Below are 27,273 nucleotides of genomic sequence, written 5' to 3' on the forward strand. Positions count from 1 at the left end.
TTTATCGCCTTCATAATAAAACATTTGATACATTATTGCTTTATGAATTTTTTAGATAATCTATCCGTAAAAATTACAAATTTATAAAAGATTAACACTATAGATATTCAAGATAGTTTCATTAATTGTAAATAATAATAGATTTACTTTCATATATTTTATGCTTATTTCTTAAGGAGCATATCTTTATTTATTCTGCAGTGTGCATAAAGAGCATCTAAAGAGCAATTAATACTATTTTGATGATAAAAAATGGAACGCATGTATAATGTAACGATAATACGTGCATATCGATATTACATACTTTCAATGTATAACTTTCATGTACACTTTCAGAGTTTTTATGTTTCAATATTGAGCCACGTATTGTGTTGAAAGAATATTTCTTTTCTCTTATCAATATTACTTTCTGTGAGGAAAAATTTAAATTTAATTCTGTTTAATGTTAATATTACAATTATAATTTAAATATTTTTTGCTTCGTTTATTAAAATCTGATTGTAATTATTAAAGAAAAAATTGTAATTCCTGAAGAATTTACGCCGCTCGAGTTCGATTACTGCGATGTGTGTTCTAAGTACTCGTATTATCGAGATAAAAAGCTCAAGCTCAATTGTTTTACGAATAATTGTCTAATTGAAAAATTCCTCGCGAATATCTATTCGATATTCATGCACGCTGAAAGGCAGATATGGCATTTGCTGCGACAATGACAGCTAGCGAATGTGACTTTAGCGTCGTGTACGTCGAGTTTCACATGTGCCGCATGTATGTACCGCGCCGGCCGGTTTGCCGATGACCGATTTTCCTCCCGTTCTCTCATCCCCTGCCTCTGCGACCTAGGGTTACGTACACTAGCTGCTGCCGCTGCAGAAAACGCCATATCTATCCTTTGGTGTACATACTAATACGTGTCATATGTAAATATATATATAAAACTCGCTTCAGACGTGACATTTTTACGTATACTGTATAAAGTGGACCATTCGTGCATACGACAGATGATACGATATACGCGCTGTATCGTATGCCCACTGGTCGGATCAAGGACTTAAAAATATACACTTTTCTAAAGTGAATAATAAAAATCTTTAACAACGACTCACGCGAAATAACGTCTTCCGATACATTATCGACGCTCAGGAAATTTCATCACAGATCGAACCACCCGATATTATTTGCAATCGGTGGCTGTTGTCGCGAAATTTTGAACGCTCTTCAGCAAGGTATCGCGTCTACGTTTCTCTTTTTAAATTATCTACGTAAAATCTAAGTAAATTCGTGGCGGTGCAAGATAAGCCGAGAGACAAAAGGGAGAGAGAAACGATCTCGAGAACTATTGTTTGTTTTTTCGATATGTTCGACACCGTAATCGTTGATGCTCGTTTGTAAGACGTTTCGCACATTTCTCTGCTTTAAAGTTTAGTTGAATTCAGTTGAAAGATCTCACTATGTCTACGATACTAACGTAGGTTCCTACTACGAGTCCCACCATTCCGAATAAGATTAGAAGTACGTCCTTGATTAGTATAAATTTGAGGGGACCGAAATCGTCATCCGGCCACAGTACGCATATCTCTATAATCGCTGGGAAGGCGATACCGAGGGCTGACAGGCAGAGTGCACCGAAAAGGGAGATAAACAGGCCGAGTCTTGGTACAGCGATCGCCAGAACGACTGAAAATAATAAAAATAATTATTTTATTTTATTTTATTTTATTAGTTTAAGGACTTTTTAATTCGATTTTAATTTATGCAATTTAAAAGCTGAGAAGCGAAGACCGCCTGAAAGGAGGCTTCAAAGTTTTCGTACAACAGTTTACTCTTCGTTTCACTGACAATTACAAATTAGTATTAAATTTTACTCGAGATAGTCTTTTTTACGAAAGAGCTCGTATACTTACGGTTATATCTTTATAGTACTTACACGTGACTAGGGTAACAACTGTACGACAAACATATTCCCACAAAATTTTACGGTTTTTTATTCGGTGATCCAAGTAGGTGGACCATAAAATTTCAACGGGCACATAGGCTTGCAGAGCATACGTTATAAATATTGCGACTGCAAACATTATTTTAATACTTTGAGCCATACTGCAAAAAAAAAAAAAAAATAAGAAATTGAATTTATTCACAATAAAAAATAATTCGATTACTTAAAATTAATCTAATTTATAGAGTACATTGTCCATGTATTTCATATTAATATTGTAATTTAAACGATAACCTCTTCTAATTAATTTTGTTTTTCCTTACACTTCGTCATGCGGCAAATTAAAAGTCACGCTTGCTGCGGCTTCGGATCCGTATTTTATGTAACCAAAAAACCCCATAGCTATGTATAAGAGAACAATCACAGTCATTCCTATATTTAACACGCCGTAATAGCCTCCAAAATGTTGCGGCGTCTTCATATTATTTTCCAAAGCTATGATCTGCGTAATTATAAAAACATCGTATCTTTTAAATGTCATTAACAATTGCAATAAGTATTTGACATTTTAAAATTATAAATTCTTTTTAAAAATTAATTACAAGATAAATATATTTACGTTAACAAGTTAAGTCTTAAGAATATTTTGCAATTAGTAAATTACTATCAATTAACAATAATAACGTTTACTGGGGGCCTTTGCATATTGTTCGCCATATGTCAATTTCTATCATACGCCTACATACAAAAAGATATTGCGAAACGTGGGAAATTGCTGTCGTCGATCGGAATTCAAAGTAGAATATATCTGTTCTAGACTTACCACGCCAACGGCTTCTAATGCAAATAACGTTGTTCCAAAATAGAGAGGAAAATTTCTTAATGTACCAAACATCTCTCTGCTGCTGACCGGCGGTAGATCTTCAAACATGTACTTTAGAGTCATGCCGAGTCCGACGAACGTAATAAGGTTTGCTACTGTAGAAAACGGCGCCAGTAACTTCAGATTTCTAATGTAGTTTATCAAAATCAGCGGAAGCAACAAAATAAGCATATGGGTCGTAATATCCAAAGGTTCCCAGTATTGATCCGTCACCTGCGTTCGTTAACACAATTATAATAAATACTCACATTAATCAGATGTCGGTCTGACGGGTAAAACTCGTGTTAAATTGTTTGTTGCCACTCAGCGAAATATTTTCTCAATAGCACATATTTTACAGAAATAATTTACTATTTTTGACGTTAATTTTTATGTCTTTTTTGCTTATTGCATCATGTTGATTTACCTGTTTAATATTTGTTGCTACAAACACAATATAAACGCAGCAAATTCCCAATTGATATATTATCATAAAGCCATCTACGAGTCCTCTAAAAGTAATGACAAAGTTTAAACGTTAATTAGATGTACATACAAAATTGGAAATCGAAATTAATACATTGTAACACAAACAGGTAAAGAAAAAAAATATAGTTATACATATATCACTTGTAAACTAAATATATTTATTCTTAAAGACTGAGAGTTATAATAAAACACAGAAAGAACTTACGGTGCGTATGGTGAAAACCAGCTTACGAATCGAGGACCTTTCTCCAGAGCGTATTTCATACTGTCTGGATAACTTAATATAGGAACTCTTAACCGTTTACATAATTTGTACTGCGACTTTACGAGTATATGCAGACAGTACGTGCATAAAGCGCCTATGATAACTGTAGCTATGACACCAACCAAAAGGCCGCTATTGAAAAATGCATTCGGCATAGCTAAAATACCCGTGCCCAAACTGCCTTTTAACAAGTGAACCAATGTTTCAAAATTTCTGAAAAAAAATTGAACACACTATTAACATTTTCTTCTTCTACGTTATAGAAAACTTTCACGTTTAATATTCTTTTTTAAATTTTTTAGCAATAAATTTGGGTTATAGGTACGCCGAAAAGCAGACATGCGCAGTGACAGCGGCTGGCGTACGTGACTTCCCCCTCTCTCGGCCGCCGAGTAGAGGAAAGAGCAGCAGGTTCCTCTCCCCTCAGTCCTTGACGATCAGTGCTCCATGGCACATTCACGCACTGTCCGAAACTCGACGCACACTACACTAAGGTCACGTACGCTAACCATCGTCGTCGCAGCACTCCCATAATTATCTTTGAGTGTATGTACGTGCATATACATCTTATATCTACATTTTACGTGATGCTTTAATCGTTTTCCCTTTCGTTAAATATACCTTAAACCTTCGTCGCATGATACGATTTTTCATACTAGATCGTTACGAGACGTATCTTCATCGGCTTACGATCAGCCGTGTGAACCAATCAGAATAAGTTGTGTGCGCGCGCCTCTGTGCAATACTGTGCGCCACCACAACATGGCGTCTTCTCCGGCAGTCGCCGTACGTGAATTCCTCGCTCTCTCGATCCTCTTCCTCAACCGTCGAAGACGGGGGAAGTAGTTGCGGGGCGCCTTCTCCTCGGTCCTTGGCGATCGGCGCTTTATGGCATATCCGCGCACTGTCCGAAACTCGATGCACACTACACCAAGGTCACGCACGCTAGTCATCGTCGTCGCAACAACCACCATACGTTCTTGAGTGTATATACATGGCGCAGTTCCTGCCGTACACGGCCGACAGGTGACTACATTTCAAGATCAATGTTACAAGTTTTAACACGAATTAGTTTCTCGATCGCTGATTCACTCGTGAGACATTTGTGATACGTGAACACTTCGCGAAGAGCACGTGCCGTAATTTATCACGTAGCCGGTTTTGTTCGTTGCTCATCCGAGTTGTGAATTCTTTTCGTACTTCGGTTACTTTAGCTTGACGTCGCGAAGTATTTCTTTACGCAAGTACGATCTCGTCGCGACGACTGCGCCACTGAGGACATTTCATGCAACGTGAACTCTTTTTCTTGTGAACAGACAGAAATGCCGGAAGAGAGCCGACTCTCGCATTGGCTTAATGAACGTAATCAACGCATTCTCGTCGCCGGTATTAATGAAGAAAGGAACTGTGGCAGCTACAGTGCGGCTGGTTCGTCGAATGTACTTTGATCGCGTGTACCGAATAAGTAAATGGGCAGGTAAAGTGTATTATGCAAATTTTAATTGCGAACGAGAACATTGTAAATCGGGTAATCCGCCTAAATCTCGACGACACTGTCGTCGTCGCCGATCAAACATACGAACCACGGTCGGGGTTCGTCGCGATTGCTGAACTCTATTGTTTAGACTTTATTAACGGAAGTGCCGCCAGAATTGGACGAATTATTTTAATTAATAATTCACATGCGACCTGCGACCTGCAACCTGCGACCAGTGACCAGTGACCAGTGACCAGTGACCAGTGACCAGTGAAAGAAGGATGGAACTGAGTTCTGAGAGGAGGAGCAGGTTCAGGATGGACATCAGGCCTCGGCAGAGCAACGATTGGGTAAATATCTTTTCTTATCAACATAAAAATGAAAATTTTTACTGTTTGGCTTACTTATTTTATATCTCGGTAACAATTAAAAAAATTAATTTCAAGAAAAAGAAATTTCATTATCGCAAAAATCTCTTTAGAGTAAATAATTTAATTAGCCAATTTTTCTTTCAAAAAATGAATTAAAGTCGTGTATTGTAATCTAATAATTTAAATTTATTAATATTACTTTATGCATATTTTTCATTGTAGTTTTTCAATTTTGTATTACAGATTGGCATCGTACCGTCTACCTGCGTAGCTGAACTCTGCCCGCGTCGCATCAAATGTGAGCAACAATTTTTTTTATACTAACAATAAGTAACGAATCTACGATAAATATAATAGTCTCAATGTACTTTAATATATTTCAAATTACAATAATTAAATTAATTTTTTTTTAAATTATTACATTTAAATGATTACAATAATTAACAGTATAATTTAAAGTTGTATTACAATTCGTAGATTCGCTACCTACAGTAATGTAGTTTGTAATGTAGTTTGAAAAGTAGTAACTTAGAAAATAGAAAGACGTATTGTCTTTCTCGACTTTCTACGGCGTAGTCGACAATCTCGACTATCATCCACCCCATAAAAAGTATCACTTAAAATTCGTTTGCGTTTCGTATTAAAATTATTTTTGCTAAAAGAAATATAACTCTAAACGGAAAAATAGTTAAACTTTACGCAATAATAAAAATTAAACTGGCGTTTATTCTCACGATGCGAACCGAGCCGAACGACAGTGTAAATTAGCATCGTAAAATAGTGGCAGGAATAAATTTTTTTCGGTCTATTACGGCTTTTTTTTTTTAAATAGGATTTTATAAGTTTTATATTATAAAGTATCACATTTCTAAAGAAATATATAGGGATGCTAAGTCTTTGCTAAGAATTTACTGAGTTTGTTACTTACGAAGTTGGATTTGGTCTATTCCGATGCTTATGAGGGTCATAATCATCTGGATCTCCGCTTGCAGATAACATCTTTTCAATATTATCTATGTCCTCGGTATTATTTACATTGTCAGTACTATTTTTACCATCTACATTGACTTCATGATTTTCTCTGCATATTAAAAGTATTTTTCTTTTATTAATATATTAATCGCCTTAAATGTATATTCATAGATCTATCATGCAGAAACAATTTAAAAAAAATAAGAATTTAGATATGTATTAATATTATTTAATCGTACTTATGAGGACTGTGAGAGTCAATTGGCTGCATCTGTAAAGATTCTTTCTCCGAGTTCGCCATGGCCGTGTAATTTCTTCTGATGCCTTTTCTTTCTCTAAAACTATATTTTTTCTACATTTTTACTTTTCTTAAATTACTATATTTAACTATATAAAATCTTGCAAAGTTGTAAAAATAAATAGAATAGATTGACAATTATTTTACATGATTTGAACAAAATTAGTAGAACAGTAGTACAGTTACACGTGCGCAAAAAAAAAATACAAAAATTGTTACTGACGTGTCAGTCTAGCCTCCATCTAATTAGGCTCGTATTAGGGTACGTGCAAAGTCACGCAAAGATGGGAAAATCGATCCATATTAGTGGTGCCAGTCCAGTACGTTAAACCTCCAATCAATTGGTAGAAATTTAGAGCGATAGCAATGAAGGAAAAGTGTCAATTCGCTATTGCGAATCCGTTGTACGTGCACGCGAGCTTAGTACATTCTTCACCAACTGATTGCTCTTAATTATTGCATTGAGGTCAAATGCGGCTTGAGGTTAACTTACTGAAGGTTGCACTGGGGTATCCTCGCACTTCGCTATTTACGCCTTTGACCGTTTTGCATCGTTGAACCGAACGATTGATCTCAAATACGCGCGAGGGACAAAGTCTATTCTCGTAAAATGTAAACTCGCTGTGTAGCAGCTCACGGTAGTGTACCTCATCGTGTTTAAAAATAACTAGATGCACCTCGAATTGTTACAGAAATTATAGAAATTATTACGAAGTCATTGTAATGAGCTTAAATGTAATATTATCCCGCGGTTTAATTAATTCGCTGGGTCATACGGATAGCATCGCGGTGCGTAGGTACAAAGTCTCGAACGTGAAACAATTCAACGTAAAACTACAGATCTCGGGATTTCTATCAACGTTTTCTAAGGTCACGGTCGCAACAAAAATATCAAGGAAGAAGGAAATCATTATCTAATTTTGCAGAGATTGTATTAAAGATAGATGTGTTCTGTCCGCGTTAAAGCTGGTTCAGCTGCGCTGTTAAATTATATAATTGCATCTCGTGCTATTTAAACGCGTGCATGTTTTTATATTTTTTTTAATTAAATTTGACTTAAATAAAAGCAACTAGTAACTGAAGTTTTCCAATATGATGTGATGATCGCGAATACATTTAGAATAATTGACAAAGTCGAAGTGATCGTATTTAAACAATTGCCTTTCATTTCGAGAACTTGATGTATTCTTATAAATTTTATAAAATCGCAAGACTGACTCACCTTTACAGTCCCAATCAACTTTCAGCAATCGCTGGCATAGATTATAATTTCCTTGGTTTGCAGTTTTTTACCCCTACAATGGAAACAAAGAGAAAATGCCTTAGATAAATATCATTTAACTTGTTAACCGTAGACCTTTGATGCAATTAATATTAATAAAAATAATGTTAATAAAATTAATGAATAATATTCAATAACGATAATATAATAATGATGTAATAATAAATGGCAATACGCGAAAAGACGGACGTTTATAAAGTTGTTGCTTTATAAACACATGCAGCGATATGTTATTCGATTTATTAACGAGATGGAATATTCACCTAACCGTACATTGAACATACGTGGGTCAGCAGTTTAAGTATTACAATCGGTCATCCTAATTCTTACTTCCTCAGCACGCGTGAGGGGATCTAGCGTGTATGTAACTTCATACTTGGGACATTATGGCTGGAATATACTTTGTCGATCCACTAATTTTAGGTGGAAGAGAATCCTCTCTGCCAAAACTACCTTCAACTAGTGTTACGCTATTTCGGAAGCATGAGAAATGAGGACGCGGGCATAAGTGAATCCTACAACGACGTGGCTGGAACAAGTCATTAAATTGCTTCGTGCATTCATGCCAGTTGTAAATAAACGCGCGGGAATATTTTCTAATCGCTCGGTGAGAATCAATTAATTGATGACGAATTCGTGCCGATTAAGTAATATAAACTGATCGATTGTTCAGGTCGGTAATAATAACATGTTACGCAACAATTAATGAAATAAATCGCGCGTAATACAATTCGCTACACTTTCCTGTTATAAATAGTCTAGGAAAGTATTTTTGCGGGTGGGTACGAGAAAACGAATGGTGGAAGAGTATTCGACTGACTCGAAAAAAAAGAAAAAAAAAAAATTTATATACATATAACGTTTGATGCGAAACCTGGCTGTACTGTTTGCAATACTTGGTTTAAGATGATGCCTGCGATTATGATATGACTTAACTGCATCGAGAGTCCGCAGTCAGTACTCTTCCATCCGTTTAATCATTCAATTCTGTATTGCTGACGCGCACCGTTAAATTTACCCGATACAAATCGTATAAAGAAATAGCTAATAATATATTACTTTGATGTAATAGCACGATTATCAAAGTGTAAGTAAATTAATCAATTAAGATAAATTATACCCCAGCTTATCGCGTTGCTTTTTATTTCTTCAATTAATAAATACTTTTTTTTTTCTTAAATTAGAATTAATTGTGGCAATTAAAATATTATATGTACGACACTTTCGATGGTTTACGTTCACGATTGAAATAATGAGTGTCGTATTTGTTACGACTGAGGTATTATTTTAAAGATATATTCTTCGTAGAATTGTTTTATAACGAAATACAATTTATAAAATTCTTCTAAAATCAAAAATGTCAAGTAAGTGATGGCGATACTGTAGCCTTCTTTTTTTTGTACAATTAAAAAACTTGTCGCTGTTATTTGCCGACTTAACGGATCACTAATGCAACGCGATATCAATTGAATCGGATAAATGGTCCAACTATTGCGTAATAGTTCTTTTATCGAGCTTAATAGCGATCGTTTCATTGCTCATAGGTCTAAAGAGAGGTTCTATTTATTAGGACTTTAGAATAAGTGTGCTTTGACTTGACGACAGGTGCGGTGATCTTAAGGATAAAAATTTAGTATTATTATTTGCCACTAGTAATTGAATTTAATTCGATACTATTACGTAGTAAATTAATTGATTTAAGTTTAATTTCTTTTGCAAAATTATTAATTAATCATAACCAAGAACTGCTTTTAGAAAAAAAGAAAATAACACTTGTGAACAATAAGTTATTAAGTGTATTATAATTATTTTTTATTTAAATTTTTTTTTTTATATATATTTCTAATTTTATCAGCAAATAATTGAATAGATTTTTAACGACTTTACATGTGAGTGGGGATGTTGCCTGTGTTAGCTAATTAAATAATTCAGAAAGAACAATATCATCGGCTATCTAATTTTTCTTTGCATTATACAACGATAGTTATTTAGAAAAGTCCACAATTACTTGAAATAAAATTTAGTAAAGGTATTATATATTTTTTTTTTATCTTGTACGTAGAAGAAACTTAAAGAATATCTAGAATTAACCGGCATAGTGGTTATTTGCGATCAGTTGAATTTTATTAAAATAAGATTAACGCACCGTCAGTCGCCAATTGTCGAGTACACGTACAGTATCATCGACGATAGGGATCCTCGGTTGTCAGGAATCGCAATAGATATATCGCAATAGAACCATGACCAATAGTTACGGTTGAAAATGGACTAGCCACGATATTTTTCTAAACAAATACTTAACGAGGCAGTTATGAGAATACGAAAGCAGTGAAGCTTATTGAAATTCAAAGATTATGAAAACCACGTTGTGAGTTCTAATCGGCATTCAACCCCGATTAAATTATCTATCTCGGAACGCGGAAAAGGGTGCTACTTACCGGGTGAAATACATCCGTAAATGCGAGTACAACCCCGAGATATAATCCGATTTCGAGAAGGAAGTGGTTTGCCACGCAGGCGTTAGAATGCGTGAGCTACCGAGCGAGGATGCTACGCGACTGATCCGCACCACTTCAATTTCTACCGCGGTGTACGCATTCAGCATAGCTCATCACGTGATGTGGCTAGTTAAAACAGCATCCCGTAAACGTAACGCGGTCGGAGATTTAAGCACCGCAAAATTTCGCGTCCACGCCGGTCGCCGCCTCGCGTAAGAAAAGAAAAAAAAAAAAAAAAAAATTCAAAGACGCGCGAGTCGCGCGATTGATCTCTGCCGATCAACTTGGACGATTAGAACTTCTATTCCCGACGTAGACACGGGGTTTTTTTTTCGCGGCGTTTATTTAATTGCTTGAAACTTAACGATGTGTGAGTGGATCACGTTTGTTACGATTTAACGGAAAAATTCGTGAAAGCTCGCGAGCGTTTCACTTATGTAGGCGTATCGGGAAAACAGAGACCGCGATAGAAATCGAGATATTTGTATAGTCTTGGTGGGTTATTGTTCGAAAAGAGTCACGATGAAACGTCTAGTGTGGGTCAAGCGGCAAGAAAGAATTGTACGGCTAGTCAAATTAGAGTTTGAGTATCATTGGCGCGATGAATATAAATTAGATGAGGCATGGTACACTTTGTTAAGCGTACGTTGAAAGGGGATGCAATAAAGTTCAAAATCAATTATGATCCCTCACAACTTTTGTTTAACTAAAATTTTTTTAAGCGATCTATATTATCATTGAAATTTGTAAAATTTTGTGGTTTAAAATTAAAAGCGAATTGGCGATTAAATTTACAATTTAAGACTTTAGTTAAATAAATAAAACTTACGAATTTGAAGTCTCGTTGGGAAACATGTCAGTCGGGGTTATGTAATTCTGGCGCATTGTCTCGTCGATGTATCTTCGTATTTAAATACGTTGAGCGTAAATCGCCGAGATTATAAATAATGCAAAATTTTATTTTAGAGAATTTTTAACAATGCACGATTAGATAAAGGCAACCAGATATTTAAATAGATCGTAAATTAATAATAATTTCGTTAGAGATGCAGTACTTTGATATAAAGCTTTTTTTGTACCACCGTGGTATCACAGAGAATAGAAAAAAAAAATTTGTTATTCGAAATATTAATTTTCTTTTCGAAATAAAGCTCGTACGTAATTTTGTTTGAAAAAAATCGTGTAATGTTACACGTAATTAATGCATAGAATTTTAACAAGAAGAATATCACTTGAAACAAGCCAGAATGACTTGGTCGAAAGTATATCGTTACAACTAGTTACAATTGATACCATTATCTAATTTAAATGCGAAGGGATGGTGCACGCTAACGTTGACCGAATTCCGTGCAACTTACGTTCAAGTCCGACGTCCGTCGTTTACCACGCACGAGGGTGACACTTATCACAGACACGCGATTACTAAGTTACAAGTACAAAAGGCCGTGAAGCGAGTTTCATTGCGCGTGAGTACGCATCCCCTGACATTATCTCCCCGACGTACGCGTTCGGCCGAGGCCGAGAAGTCTTCGATCAAACGAAAAAAAGGCCGCCCGCGGCCACGGCGCCTTCTCACTGTCCGCGAGAATTAAGGACGGATTCCCTTTAGGTCACACCGGGGAGGGTAACTACCCCTCGCGATCCATACGAAGTTAGTCCCCAGCGACGTCTACCGGAGGGTGAAACGAACGTTTTATGAGATTCGCGCATGGCCATTTGACTTGATCAAAATGCGCTGATCGAAAGTAAGAGTTATCTACAAAGTCGGCAAAAACTAAAGTAATTTTTCGGAAAACTGAAACAGTTTGAGGGGGAAAAAAAATGTCACACAAATAATAATATATGTAATATAAAATAATTTGCTGAATTAAAGTAACACAAAATATTTTTCTTAAATATTTATTTGCTTACAATAAAAAAAAAATTAATTAAATAGTAACAACACATTAACAAATTTTAACAATTTTTTTTTTGTACAAATGGCTTTGAATAGTAATAGATTTTAAAAGTTTTTTTTTTTATAATTTTGAAGTGTCGATAAATTTATTTCCATAATTCGAGATATATAATTTTTCTAAAAGCGGTATGTTATTTAACTTAATTAATTTAATTTATATATTTGAAACAATGTTTATAGATACAAAGCCTTTATACAGAGATTTCGGTTTTTTAAATTATGTAACAAAAGACATATAACATACTTAATCTTTCATTGCAATTATTTTATCCAAATGAACAAACAATTACAAAAACAATTTGCAAAATAAAAATAAAAATCTTAAAATATTTCCTCTCGTGATATAACAATATAAAATTCATATCGTAAACATATCTTATTATTTCTGAAAAGAAGGAAGCGTTCTTTAATTTACATTCAAGTGATGATACGATGGACGATTTATTAATAATTAATATTGATTATCTACAATCCTATATAAAACACATAAATAAAGAAAACAATGATATTTAAATGTATTCGTTCTGTTAGGCAATATTTTTACATGTTACTGGAATATCTATTTCCTTTTATGCAATTTGTCGCACGGTATTAACGCATGTGTAACATTTTTATACTAAAAAAAAAAAATAATAATAATAATAAAATGATCACAATATCCTAATTGCGTAACGTGATCGTTATGATAGCGCGCAGTTAAAAAAATCGCCTGTATCAAAGAACGAAAAAGACTGCAGAAGCGAAAGGGGGGGGGGAGGGCAGCAGTAAGAAAATATAACTCTTTTTTTTATTTATAATACGATAAAATCTTTTTACACATTTACACACGTCTGTTGCATAATATATCTCGCTGTACCGTAATTGACGTCGATGCGAGCCAGGGCTCGCCGTGTCGATTGTACAGTTCATATCTTCACTCGCAGTCTTGCTTATCACGCGTAATAAAAACGCATCGGGAACTTCGTCCCTGAACAAATCGAAGCCGAAGTGCGATGCGAGCCGTAAGAACTTAACGTTATTTCGGTCCCCCGGCTAGTGCTTCTAAATGCGCCTTGTATTTTTAGGCTTACTCACTTTTGGCAATGATCGACTTCCACTATAACATTACGGTCGTCGTCGTTTCGCCTGTCCGTACGGAAAACGATTTCCGTTTACACTTCCGCCGTTTCTCTCTGTCTCTCCCTCTTTTTATCTGTCACTTCGCTACCCTGTTTAACACTTTTGTCGCACAATTTCTCGCATCACGCTGAAAAGCTGTCGATGATCTTTTCGAGACTCGTAAAAGTCCCCACGATCAGGCCGAAGGCTCCAATTAGTACCAGACACATGTTCTTCACCAGCATGATCTTCCTTTCGGTCGGTCCCATTACATTCCAAAAGGCGCACAATTGTATGATGGCTGGAAAACCCAATCCCAAGCCCGATAAACAAAGCGCGCCGAATAGGGATATGAAGAGCTCCAACTCCGGTATAGAGATCGCCAGAGCGACTAAAACAGATCGATAAGTCAATCAAACGTAATCACCTATACATATATATTTCCTTCTTTTTTTTTTTTTACAACAAGTGAACAGAGCTAGAGTCTTTTCCAGTCTCGATCAGGTTTAGAGTTATTTCTTTATCAGTTAGTGATAGGCTCGAGTCAAAATATACTTACATGTAAGTAAAATTATGATAGTCCTGATTATATACTCCCAGAAGATCTTAAAACGGTACTTCTCGAAGTGTTGACTGATATATTCGTTCCATAATATATCGATAGCGACGTAACACTGAATAGGATGCGTAAAGAAAATAGCGATGGCTAGTAGGAGTTTCACCGCAGTTCCCAGGCCTTCCCGGGGTAGATCGAGGGTGATACTGCCGTGGATATCGCTGCCGTAACGAATGTATCCGAACAAGCCCATGGCGGTATACATGGCGACTATAACACCCATTGAAACGTTTAAAACGCCGCAAGGTTTCATGAAGGATCTAGGAGTTTTCATTTCGTTTTCCAACGGCATGATCTGTTAACGAACGGAAAGCAAATTTTTTTTTTTTAGTATAACTTAACGACAGATTTTTTTAACGACTGGCACTTGCAGTGTATAAATTTAAGTTTTACTTTTTTTTGTATATGATTATTATCAGTTTTATAATTTATATAAATAAGATTGGTTGAAAAATATTTATGGCGTTTCGATTACTTACTACACCAATGGCTTCGAGAGCGAATAGCACGGTGCCGAAGAACAGCGGAAAGTTTGCCGCGTTTCCGAATGCTTCGCGTTTCTCAAACGGCAAATCATCCCGAAAAATGTAATAGAGTATTATACCAAATCCGGTGAACATGATAATATTCGCTAGCGTCGAAAACGGCGCCAAAAATTTAAGATTTCTGATGTAGTTTACTGCAATCAAAGGTAACAGGACAATTGCCATGTATATTTTTAAATCCAGTTCAATGGACAAATCTTCCAGCCCCTAAAAAAATAAAAGAAACAGAAAATTAAGAATACAACGTGATTATTTAGTAATATCACGTAGATACAAGATTAACTTTGCTCGACAATTTTTAGAGACATTAATTCTATAGATTTTTAATTCCTAGATAAAAATGAATGGTAAAGATGAACATGCTGCTTTTTATACATATATCGTATTTAAACGGAGACGCAAAATTAAAAGTTTTCCTTTATTTTCTTTTGCTACCGTAATTTAATAAAAAAAAAAAAATTACATTAATGTACGATGCTGGACGCATTCGATATACAACGTTATGACGCAATCCTATAAACACGATGGAATCTTTAAAATATTTCCTTGAAATCCTTGAAAAGATAACGAAGCTACTAACTTTTGTTAATATGACTAATCATATCGACATCTGCGTGCCGCGACGAGTATAAAGCGTTTTAAGACTCCCGCTTCATATCACATTACGCTGGCATTAAATACGTAATTAAGTGCTAGATTTCTCGAGGCGTATATACATACCGTCCGTTTTTTTTCTCGCCAATGCGATGATTGGTCATCATCTTTCCTATGTATGTCCTCGATAGAAAACTTTTCGCCCCGGTTTACGACACTTACGTGTTTCAATCACGTAGCATCTGAAAACATAACGACGCACGGATGATGTTATTTTCACTCATCTTCTCATTCATTCGGAATTTTGTTGAAAATTTAACTTGCTTTTACGCAAAGTGGCGAAATTTTTCGTAAAAGTCGTTGACAAGAGTGGATTTTACAATTAACAAAAATTATACATCTCGTTCGCTAATCATTTAGATAATTGTACATTTAATAACGATAAAATAATAAAATTGATACTTTTTATCATAAATTAAATATTCTTCGAAGGAAAGGCTGTATGGCTTAAGCTGGACTTTCGTGCTATTAATAAAGATAACGATAATAATTTTTTAACGTCATTAGTATCTATACTTAGCGACGTTATAAAAAAAAACAATTATTATTATTAATAGCATGAAGATCCAGCTTTGACCACGTAGACTTTTCTTTGAAGAATATTTTATCTTTTACGATTTTAAAATATTTTTTGTTATTTTATATTAAATATTTTTTTTTTTCTTTTTTAAAGTATTTGCTTATTTTAATAGATGATATAAATATAAAATAAAAGCTTATAGATGCTTAGAGAGAAAGATTACAATATATGTTATGCTATATATCACGAAATCGTGAAACATCGACAGCTCAGCACTTCTTAATCGCTCTACGTCGACGTAAAGAAAATATAATTATTAAAGGTATAATTAAAGAGCTAAATACCAGAATAGATAATGCCTTTTTTTTAACATAAAAAAAAAATAGAATCTACTCTGATTCTCAATCCTTTAATTATATCGTGAACTTGGAAAAATTACTTCAAGAGCGTTAATTCTCAAAGAATGCCAATTTCTAATACAATTCCAAATAAACGTGAAAATGAGTAAAACGATTTCATAATACGTGCGTCATTTTATCTCAGATTGCTAATTTGCGTTCGACATAACGTACGCGTGCTAAATATTTAAAGAAAAGTGGAGAGGAAAGAAAAGAAAAAAAAAACCAACTAAAACCGCAAACGGAAAATAAATGTCATTCTATTTTCTGCCTGCAATCACCGACGTACGTTAATAGAATTTTTATATCGCCGTTGCGTTTGTTTTATAATCGAATGCAAGTCGTGTGTAATAATAATATATTTACCGCCGTTCCAGGAATGTAAGTTTATATAGCTCGTAAAGATACATAAAGTGGCGTTGTGTCTAGAAACTTGTACTCGGCGCGTTCGAGCACGCCATTACGTTAACGCCACGCAGTCTCGTAAATGTTTAGTTAATTTATTATGTGACTCAACGCTGCTCTCGCATCTCGGACGTGTCAATCATTAATTACGCTACGATTTCAAGGCCAGGCGGAAATGGGTGTGTTACCATCATTCGACAGCTTTCGTTTATCGCTGTCTAGCCTTCATCTTACGTAAGACGGATATAACGACGTGCCGGTGACATGCAATCGATAGAATTCACCCTTGAAAGCTAATGCACTTGCGTTTCAACGAATCGCATTGGATACGTAAAGAAATAATTACAAATTCAGATCGTCGGTTATCAATCCGTTCGTTCGGCATTAATAAAAATTAATATTTGCGTGACGCGTGACTTAAGTTCCAGCTGTCTCGAAGTTTATCTCGTTTCACACATATATCACCTGTACGTAATTCAAAGATTAAATACAATAGAACTTAGAAGAAGAAAAAGAAAAACATTTAGCACACGCTATTAGAGAAACAATTGTAATTCGAGGTGGAGTAATAAAGTCTATGAGGCGAACCACATTTTACGCGAAATACGGGCAAGTTCGCGCGCACAAGACTTGGAATTTCGATTTCGATCTTGACGGCAACTGCGAGAATGTCGATGACCGGCCGTCTGTGTTAGGTACGATTACCTTGACTCAACTGCACGCGCATTAATTACCGGTGACTGCCTACTCGCGCATTCTCTCTTACGGCGTATTTCCCTGACCTAGATTATTCCCTTTTCAGCGTTCGCATAATGCTGAAAGATACGTGATTGATTGTATCGAAAAATACTCCGAATTCGATAAACACGTTAGTAGTTAGCGAGCACCATAAAAAAAAAAAAAAAAAAAAAAAAAACTACGCTAATGAGATTAAATTACTATACATATAATTATTATATGTATATCGTGAAATTATATAACGTTGTTGACCTAATAATATTTTAATAAAAATCTCTGCTAAACCTGCCGGCCGACTTTCGTCGATAAATATTCATTCTAAGATTTAACTTGGCTTAATCAGACTTTATCGATGTATCATTAATAATGCGTCCTCACGATCTTGTGAAGCAAGAGAATGTGTAAAAGTACACAATCTTTTATTCAGTATTATAAATACGACTGTCCGTCTCCGAGTCTTTCGTTGATAATGGAAAGGCATTGCGTATTAGATAAATGCTTGCAACTTAAGAAGAAGAGTTTTAACATTTAACTCTGACGTTTGTGCATAATATATGTACTGTAGCATAGAAAGAAAAATCAGTTAAAAATAACAGAGCTACTCACCGACTGCAGGTTTTTAGAAATGAAAACTATGTAGACGCAACAAGTTCCCATCTGATATATCAACAGGAAGACGTTTATGATATGTCTGCGAATAAAAGGAAAAGAAAAAAAAAAGAACGTAAGATTTTCATAATAGAGACGTAATTAAAAAATTGCGACTACGATGTCTAAATACAATCTCATCATTTCAATTAGAATATATCGCAGGATATTAATGATATAAAATTGCATTTATTATCGCGTTTAGTAATCAAGCGGAGCTATTTTTGTCAGTGAAATGCGAGAGACTAATATAAAACTCGAGCTCAGTGTACTTACATAGAAGCTTTAGAGAAACGTCTAAGAAACATCGGTCCGTCAAGCAGAGCGGCTTCCGCGGTTGCCGGATACGACAACGACGGCACCCTTTTCCTCTTGCACAGTTCGTATTCCGAACGAATGAGAATTCGCATGCAATATATGCAAAGGAGCCCAATAATGATAGTAGCTATCACACCGACGATGTATCCAGCATTGTCGAAAGCCTTTGGCATCGCGAGTATCCCGGTACCTAAGCTCCCCTTCAGCAAATGAAGCATAGTTTCTGCATTGCTAAAAATATATTTTATTTTAAAAAAATCGTCCACTTATTAAATTCGTAATTGTATTAAAACAGTTAAATTAAATAGATAATTAATAGGAATCTCTCCCGTTGGCAATTTCACGGCGACAAGATTTTAGTATAGATTATGACAAGTCTGTATTCCACATTTTCATCAACAAGTCACCAGAAGTAATTTTACCGAGTCTTTCAATCTGATTAATTAGAAAATTGCGCTAATAAGGCAACTGGTGCACATGTGAGGAAAACGTCATTTCGCGACAGGAGATAATATACAAATTACGTAATATTCTTGGTCACCTTGAATGACAAGACGTTTCGTTTTTCATTTCGATTATCTCGTCAATAAATCGCGAATAATATTTTTTAAAACTTTGATTTAATCATGTCGATTCAATATACGAGGAAATTAGTTGGATTTTGTACAATTTTTATTTATTAAAAGGATTTAGCAAGTATAGAAAAATTATCGGCTGATTTATCGTGAAATCAATTTAAATAACAAAATAATAGAATAAGATATCTTATCGATATCTGTAATCGAAAATGCTACCTTTTCGATTGTATCGTATTTGTTTTTTATCTTTGAAATTATGAAATACATCACATTAACTTTCTAGTTATCGCGTAATGAGATAAAGCCAAATATTTAAAAGGCATCCGTTCAACTTTTGACGTAGCTCTAACAATTCTATTATTTTTAATACAATTACGTTAATTTCATTATTACACGCGGCAGTTTTTATGTTGTTATCTTTTCCACTCGTTACATTATTACCGCGTCATAAAATAAATCATCACAAAACGTATTTTAATTGCAAAACGTACGTAGTCGGATGTTCCACCACTCTGTAATCATACGGTTCGTAATCATTTTCCTGCTTTTGTGTACTCTTCTTTTCCTCGAGTTCGAGAACGTAAATGCCGTCACTCTTCTCGTTCGTTCCGTACCTGTAATAATTAACGTTAACAGTTAACTACTGCATTGTAAAAAAATACGCGAATATTTAAATGCTTGAGAAACAACGACAACGAAAGATTTATTTCGTCCTTATTTTTACGACATTTTTTGGATACTCACCCATGATGCTCCTTAGACGAGGAAGACTTTTTTAGATCTTGCAGAGCATTCTGTAAAAAGAAATAATAGATATGTAGATAAAACTGAAGGAAAAAAAAAAATAAAAAATTGCTATGTGAATATTACTGAAATACTTCGAAATGGCCGCGTTTTTATGCATTTTTTACGGTATTATTATTCGCGCGATATACATCGGATTTGCAGTAATTGGTTAGTTCTCGCGTGGAACAAATTTACGGTAGACCTTGATGCCGCAATTTAATTCCGAAGAAAAACTTGATTAACACAACATGAGAATGTATAATGTTACGAAAATTTCTTTAACGATTATTAAACATAAATCCCACACGGCTGCACATTGATTTATCGCTCGGAAACAAATACACAATCGCTTGTTTTTGAATTATCCTGTAATATTCCGTGCCTGCAGCTGTTGCGATATGAATGGTTATAGATAGCAATTTATAAGGAAGTTTCGTCCGGCTTTTTCCGTCAAGTCCAATTGAATCGGCTATCTAATATATTAGCATACTAATATCGTTCTATTTCTATTGTGATATATAAAGAATTTTCTTTTTTTCCCGGCGATCTTCCGCGCGGAATCGTTGCTTCGTTTCGTTGCGACGAATTAGATTTCCAGACTTCGAGCAAAGCGGGGCGATTTTTTTTGCTTACGTTATAACAAATTTGGTTAATAAAAACAGTAAACGGTTTAAGGAATTGATCGGCCATTTCTTTTTTTAATGTAGATAATAGCGCGGCATGCAAATTGCAGCTTAAAGACAATCTTCTAGTGATCTTAAGACAGAAATTGTCGACGGACGGCTGCATAATTCCTCGCGATTTATACATCTCGACGTGCAGTTAAGCCGTAATACAGCAAATGCAGGAAATTTTCTTGTACCGTGTAAACGTACAAATTGCATAATGCGCGGACATGACCATTTAATACGTCCTTCATAATGATACCACGCCCACAAGCGTAATGATATGCGTCGTTAACGATACGCGCGATTTATATCGAGCAGTGGATTCTTCTGCAGGTTTGAAGGTATCGACTTGGCTAAAAAGCGAACGCAGTTTTATTCTATTCGAAAACACGCGGCTAACAATTTGTCGCTAAATATAATGCGTTTGCCTTTACAGATTTTTCGTTTTTTTTTTTTTCCTTGCCGGCGTCTCGAGATTTATATTTTCCCTTTTTTTTTTCATCTGCATTTTTCGATAGAAATGTACCTTAGTTATCCGAACAATTCGACGCGAGTAGAAAAATTAATGGTCGTTACCACCGTGCCAAACTGATGACTTCAATATTCGCAGAAAAGAAAGCGCGATTATCTTGTTACACATTATTTACGTTAGCAATGACTGCTAAGAAAAGTACTAACTTCTACGGCAAATACGCGATCGTTCGGCGTGCCGAAGTCCTCGTGTGTTTCTTCGTAAAAAAGATTACGTGTTTGCACACATGCCAATTAGCGATAAATTATTTAAACAAGATTACAAATACACCTTTATTTTAATCGATCTTGCACGCTTTGCTCGCTCGCCCGGTGGTTGACTCGTTACGCGAACGTGCGCGTTCTGCGATGCCCGATTAATGATTAGACTTAATGAGTTCGATTGTGCAAGCATCAACAAAAAAAAAATCGGCATTGCACACAGCCGTAAACATTCCGCCTATCTTTCCCGGCGTGAAGTGTGTAAATTTCTTTATCAACACTTTTGTTAGATCCAGTTATTTGCGATATTATAAGATTTCATATCTTTCGTATTATACTTGGGGAATCTCTGATATAATTCCAATGACTCTCGCGTGTATTGACTTTTTGACTTGCTTTTTAACGCTCGCGGAACACCCGTTCTCGTTCATTATCGTCGACAAATAGCTCATCTATGCGATATCAAAGCGGAATTCTTTTCAGCGCTTTCGGTAATTTATGCGACATTGCTGAATCCGCGCCCCGTTTTACCATGATTCATATTAACCTGCACAGAAGTTGGAAATGAAAATTCGAAGGAACGTAGAAAGCTCGTTATTACAGAGCTGCAAATTGATCCAGAAATAAACTTGTGAATTGCTCTTAAATAATTTCCGCTGAGTGTAAATTAATTTAGATTTTAATTAAAATGTACGTTTAAATTTTTATTTCCACTCGCAGGTAGGTCTTTTATGTATAATATATATATCTTTATTTCGTTAAGGAACATTAAACAACTTAATAGCACCCGCAAGATCAAAGAATTAATGACGCGTACAACGAATATTAAAAAATGTAACGCGCATATTAACACGTAAATTTTATTAACTCTGCGCTGTTAATTAGCAGCCCGCGGCGAGTCAATGATAACTGCCATAATGCAATTATTAACATAGACGTTTGGAAGTAACTATGGGGTGTTACCGGTTGCTATATATGTATATATATCAAAGAAGATTATGCCATTAGGTTTCTCGATATCGAACAAGATTAGGCGTGGAAGAAAACCGGCGGAATATTACGGAGCTCAGAAAAATTCCGTGATTAGCGGCACGCTCTACTAGGCGTGCTAATTGTTCGTGCCGCAGAATACGAGTTGAGAAATACCGTGGATGTCTTTGTCACGGGCAGAAATGCCAAGAGTACTAATAAAAAAAATTAGCTGTTTTTTTTTTCTTTTTTTATTGCACTGTAAACGTTATTATTTGCTATCTCGGCCGTAATACGTTTGAACGATGGTCCCGCAAATACTAAGTATTCAAAGTTGACAATGTTTACCGTTAGATTTAACGAATTCAGTCCGAGGGTGATTAAAGATCGGCGAAATAACGGCGGCGAAAGGTTGGAATGGTCAATGTGAAAATGTAAAACGTGGCAAACATTCTTGATCAATGATAATCGCGGTTAATTAATAATGAGGTTTACGTTGAAGTGTGACATAACGCGCGATACCGTGCGATTTGTTATAATAAAATATAGCAAAATACGATTAAATTAAATTTAGAAAAAAAATCACTTTTTCTTTTTTTTTTTTTTTTCAACATTTTTGTTCCGACTTTTTTAATTCGTAAATTTTATATTAATATCGTTTTATGTTTGAAAATTGATTCCACGGTGTCTTTAGATTGTCTAGTTTTCAAATAATTAATTTATAGATTCTTTCTGATTTTTTTACCATTTTTTGTTACACGTACAGGTGTCCAAGAAAGATCTAAACTCTTCAATTGCAATACATAAATACATATTAAACTCATACGACATATAAATAGATATATTTTTTTAGATTTACGCATCTTTAATTTTGTTATTGATACATTGTGTAAAATTTAACGTCATAGTTTATTCGGAATCTCTCTAATTTAAAAAACGGCGATAATTGTGTGAAAGGAAATATTTTATAAGCTCGAGTGCTTTTAATCTTTGAATATCCGTCCGTAGTCAACAACAGTACTTGTACTTATCAGAATATTCTTGACACAATCTTAAATCATCGCACCGCACAAGGGTACAAAGGTTTTACAAAAAGGTATGTGTTTTCGCTCATAGTCACCTCGGCTATCACGGAAATACTTCAAGTACGTCATAATAATTTATCGCGTTACGTCCGTATCCAGAATAATAACGTTTCCACGATATTTCAAATTTTATACAATGTTTATACAACGTAGAAAAAGAAAAAAATTTATTTCCGCGTCCAATTACTCGGTAGCGCTTCAAATTACACTGTAATTTTCACATATTCGCGAGAATCGTATTTTTCTTTTTTTTTTAATTTTTCAAGTCTTTATAATTGCAGTTCAGAAATGTTAAAAGATTAAAAAAAAAAAATTAGAGGATTTCGTGAAAATTAACGGCGAGTTTCAACGTGTGACAAATTACTTGCAAAAATAATGCTTATTTATATCGTAAACGACGCCTACATCTTTTGATAAAAGATGCTTTGTCGAAATTGTGTTATCTCATTTAATGTCAATCATCCACGCGGCATTACCTCATCAAAGCTTGCGCGTGTTGTTCGGTCGAACGCGCCGGAAAATTGCGATTTATTATCGGGACAATCACACTTTCGACTTGCAGTTTATCGCGCAATCGCGACGTTTATCATAACACTCGAATCCGAATCAATTTTTCGTATTATTTTCACATAATTCCTATGATTTACGCGCGAGTCACTCGACTCGCGGCGTTTATACGCGAATTCAATTTACTTCTAGTTTGAAAATTCACCGTTTCCTCATAATTATCGCAATTAAGGCATTACGCCTCGGGATGTTGAGATCATTCCAATACCATTACGCGATTGCAAGTCGGGAACAATTGTGATCGAAGGATTTCCGAGGATTAGCAATTCAAAGCGCGTGCGATATACATTTTCCGCGGATAAGCGTGTCTGCGGGACGGACAATGGTGAAACAAACGGCGGCAAGTGGAACATACGCTAGCAGCGGTTACACAATCGTTATCGTAGATGCGGAATGCGTTAAAAGAAAAATAGTGTGTGGCGGAAGAAATAAATATCAAAGAGCGCCGCTCCGGAAAGTTTTGCGGCGTAAAAACGCTGCTTTGATCGCCGATAATTAGCGATTTTTCGCGTTTCACGGCGCGGCAATTAAGCTAACGACCGTAAGTGACGTTCGGCGACGTACGCTCACGCACTTCCGCCGGAAGGCAAAAAGAGCCGAGGGCGCGTGCCGATTTTAAACGTCTCTGCGACAGGCATAACAATCACGCGGACGTGTTCTCGTATACGCGCGACGTTCCTTACGCGTATCAATCGGCCACGTGTGTCCATTACACAAACTCGGGTGCGCCGGTCGGGATTAAAAACCGGTAATCTCGAGCAGAATTTTAACCTGTCCCGAGCCGCCGACGTAATCGGTCTGCATTCTTTCCCCTCGTTTTTTTTTTTTTTTTATTTTGTCGCACATTTTCAAGTTTTAAGGTCACCGTATCGCTTTTACGATACGCGGCCGCTCGCGAAAATACGCGCGAAGAGAGGGAAATTCTTTCATAATGCACGCGACTTAATTATTCGCGGCGAAACACGTTGGAGCCCGAGCGCCTTATCAACGCAAGGACATTTTCGGTAGCGCGGTAAAGTAATCCGCCGCGAGATTGTTATCGCGGTAAGACGCGGTGTCTAGAATCAGTGCGCCAAAGTAGATCGACAATGAGAGGTCTTAGTCGTTAATTTCAAATAATATTAATATTGTTAGTGGCGATGAGACTTATTAATTTGCAGACACGCCGTTGCAAGCCTGCGGAGGCAAATAGCGCGATTAAAAAGTATACCGCGGTACCGCGCGTTACGAAAGATTTCGACGACGAGGATAACAACCTGAAGGCGGATGCAGTTAAATTTAAGCTTCTTGACACTTTTACTTCGGTCTATTGAAACGCAACAGATAAAATAAGTACTTTATTACAGACGTGCGATAAATTTCCGGGTCAAACTCGTCTCGAGATTGAAGTCGCCGGGAGGATCCTTTATCAGCGTCGGGCGTTTAATTAAAACTTCCCTAAAATGTGCGCCGGCGGTGGAATTAACTGCGCGAGGTCCTTGAAAAGCTTACGCCGACCGGCATTATCGAGGGAAAGGCGCAAAACCTTTGGAGCACTTACAACAATTCGGATACTTTCGAATAATCGTGCGCGCTTGATCGAACAGGTATTGTACCCGGGTCGCCTTCGACAGGCGCGAAAAGAAAAAACGCGGCGGAAAAAAGACCCGGCCTGGAAAAAGAGATCGTGGGAGAAGGACATTTCGCAAAACCGAAACACCTCAGATCGGCACGGAATCGGTTCGCTCGTTTATTCGGTATTTCCGCGTTGTGTAACGATTTTAATCGACAATTATCTACGTGTACGAGCGAGGATTTAAAAAAAAAAAAGAGAAAAAAGAAAAAAAAGGACCCTCGGTAACGAGACGTCGACGTCGTCGTTTCGCACGTCAGGAGCGTTTAACGCATAAGCCGATTGTCCTTCGTCGTACGCGAAAGTTTCATTCGTGCGATACCGATAGAAACTTTCCACTCTCGTGATCGGCTCATGATCGACTTGTCGCGCAATCACGGTGCCGTCGAAAATATATCGAGCCACTGTTGCACGCAGATTTATTAATATCCTTGTTCTGCAATCGGTTAAATATAAAAAAAATTAATAAATATATAGACAGATACGCGCGCATCACGCCGCGCGTTATACCAGCGATTTAATAATTGCCGCTTCGAACGCAGCTGCTGAATCGACGTGTATAAACGCACGTTGTCGCTAAAGTCCGTACAAATTGCTCCATTAAGATGTCTAGTAAAATAAACATTGACAAAAAACTGAAATAATTATTTTCTCAAAATTTTTTGACGCTGACGTCGTTTACTAAATCGTTCGAATTAAATAGTGTGACACTTTTTTTTTTTTTTGCCGAATACTACGGTTAAAAACCGAATAGTATTTCGATTAGCACGAATAATATTGTTGAAATAACAACTTATTTTTATTTTTTTTTTTAATTATTGGCGTTATCTCCCTTTTTTGCATTATGCATGCTTAGAATAATTTTTTAACGCGGAGTCATCGCTGAAAATGTAAGCGAACTTTTAAAACCTACGTCGGTTTTTAGCGGAAATAAAAAAAAAAGCTAATAATAAAAGAACGAGATGTGACAACTGTAAGAAACGTGCCTTATTTCGCATATGAAGCTGTTCCTTTTCGCCATAAATCTAATATTATACGAGTCTCGTTACCGCGTTGCAGCTTCTTAATATTTTAAGTTTTTTAACGTTTTTAAAATTTTATAAGGTAACGTTGCTCAAATTTATCATACGTGAATCATTCTCGTGTTATAACACGAGATACTTTATAAAATTTTAAAAATAATCACGCGAAAATTATTCTATTCCACCGTACGATATTTACAAACGAAAATCATCACAGGTTATACTTTCTGCCTCTCTCGAGTCTCCTACTTAAGAATCTCGCAAATTAAATTAACAACTGCGTGCGAAAGTAATTACAGAAATATTAAGTAGTTAAAATTTCCGCATTGATCGTTGATAAATAAACTGCGCGCGTCCGCGCAGGCTTTTTGTATTTAAAATCCATTCATAGCGAGAAATGATTTCCGAACACACAATATGCGTGCTTACTCACCGTGCTCGATGTAAATCCCAAATTGTCGTGCGACATCCTGGAGAACGTGCCCTCAGCTGTCGTGTGTCACCAAAGAATTGTCGCGGGCGCGCAGCGGAGGGGGTGTCGAAGGGGTTCCAAGGGGAGGGTTTGGTATCGCGGGGGTCGCTCAGATGAAAAAACCAGGCGAGAAAGGCGAGGATGTGCGAGGTGAGCGTCGACGGGTCCAGGTGATTTAATCTCTGAAGGTTCGTTGCATTATGCGCCGCGACAGGTACGACCGCTGCAAGTCGACTGGTTCAACTTAGCGCGAAGTATTATTTATATAGCGTACCGCGCGCGGTACGTACGTGTTTATGTGTGCGAGATGTTAGGCACTCCGCGGTACCGTTTCGTATCCGTATCGTTCCGATATGCGGCGTACCGAGGGGGTGAAGGAAAAACCCCGGCGAGGTGCGCTCGCCGCTCCATTCAGCTGACCGATTAATGGGACGA

At 36.2% G+C, this 27,273-nt stretch overlaps 3 protein-coding genes across 7 annotated transcripts in view; 1 reads left to right on the forward strand and 2 right to left on the reverse strand.

Moving 5' to 3' along the window:
• Positions 1 to 142: 142 nt before the first annotated feature.
• LOC139103946 (proton-coupled amino acid transporter-like protein CG1139) lies at positions 143 to 13,651 on the reverse strand. 5 transcript variants are annotated; one of them, XM_070659127.1, is made up of 11 exons: positions 11,809 to 13,651; positions 11,280 to 11,351; positions 7,893 to 7,965; positions 6,612 to 6,713; positions 6,329 to 6,481; positions 3,493 to 3,765; positions 3,226 to 3,310; positions 2,760 to 3,032; positions 2,260 to 2,438; positions 1,928 to 2,097; positions 143 to 1,677 (listed from the first exon to the last, which is right to left on the reverse strand). In XM_070659127.1, the coding sequence occupies exons 4-11, from the start codon at positions 6,671 to 6,673 to the stop codon at positions 1,433 to 1,435; spliced, it is 1,440 nt and encodes a 479-aa protein (XP_070515228.1). In that variant the 5' UTR covers positions 6,674 to 6,713; positions 7,893 to 7,965; positions 11,280 to 11,351; positions 11,809 to 13,651; the 3' UTR covers positions 143 to 1,432. The 5 variants fall into 5 exon arrangements, with proteins under 5 accessions (XP_070515228.1, XP_070515229.1, XP_070515226.1 ...); XM_070659128.1 differs by lacking the exon at positions 11,280 to 11,351; XM_070659125.1 differs by having other exon boundaries at positions 11,280 to 13,651.
• LOC139103916 (golgin subfamily A member 4) overlaps positions 5,291 to 27,273 on the forward strand; it is a 67,637-nt gene continuing 45,654 nt past the window's right edge. Inside the window, exons 1-2 of the mRNA XM_070659053.1 lie at positions 5,291 to 5,379; positions 5,644 to 5,698. The gene's annotated coding sequence lies outside the window, so the exon portion shown is untranslated. The remainder of the gene's footprint in view (positions 5,380 to 5,643; positions 5,699 to 27,273) is intronic.
• On the reverse strand, positions 13,809 to 27,078 carry LOC139103948 (proton-coupled amino acid transporter-like protein CG1139). Its single transcript, XM_070659132.1, has 7 exons — positions 26,800 to 27,078; positions 19,670 to 19,719; positions 19,417 to 19,539; positions 18,306 to 18,578; positions 17,988 to 18,072; positions 14,601 to 14,873; positions 13,809 to 14,416 (listed from the first exon to the last, which is right to left on the reverse strand). Exons 1-7 carry the CDS (start codon positions 26,833 to 26,835, stop codon positions 14,033 to 14,035), a joined length of 1,224 nt encoding a protein of 407 aa, XP_070515233.1. The 5' UTR covers positions 26,836 to 27,078; the 3' UTR covers positions 13,809 to 14,032.

Source organism: Cardiocondyla obscurior, linkage group LG07 (genome assembly GCF_019399895.1).
Source record: "Cardiocondyla obscurior isolate alpha-2009 linkage group LG07, Cobs3.1, whole genome shotgun sequence".
In the NCBI taxonomy this organism is placed as follows: Eukaryota; Metazoa; Arthropoda; class Insecta; order Hymenoptera; family Formicidae; genus Cardiocondyla; species Cardiocondyla obscurior.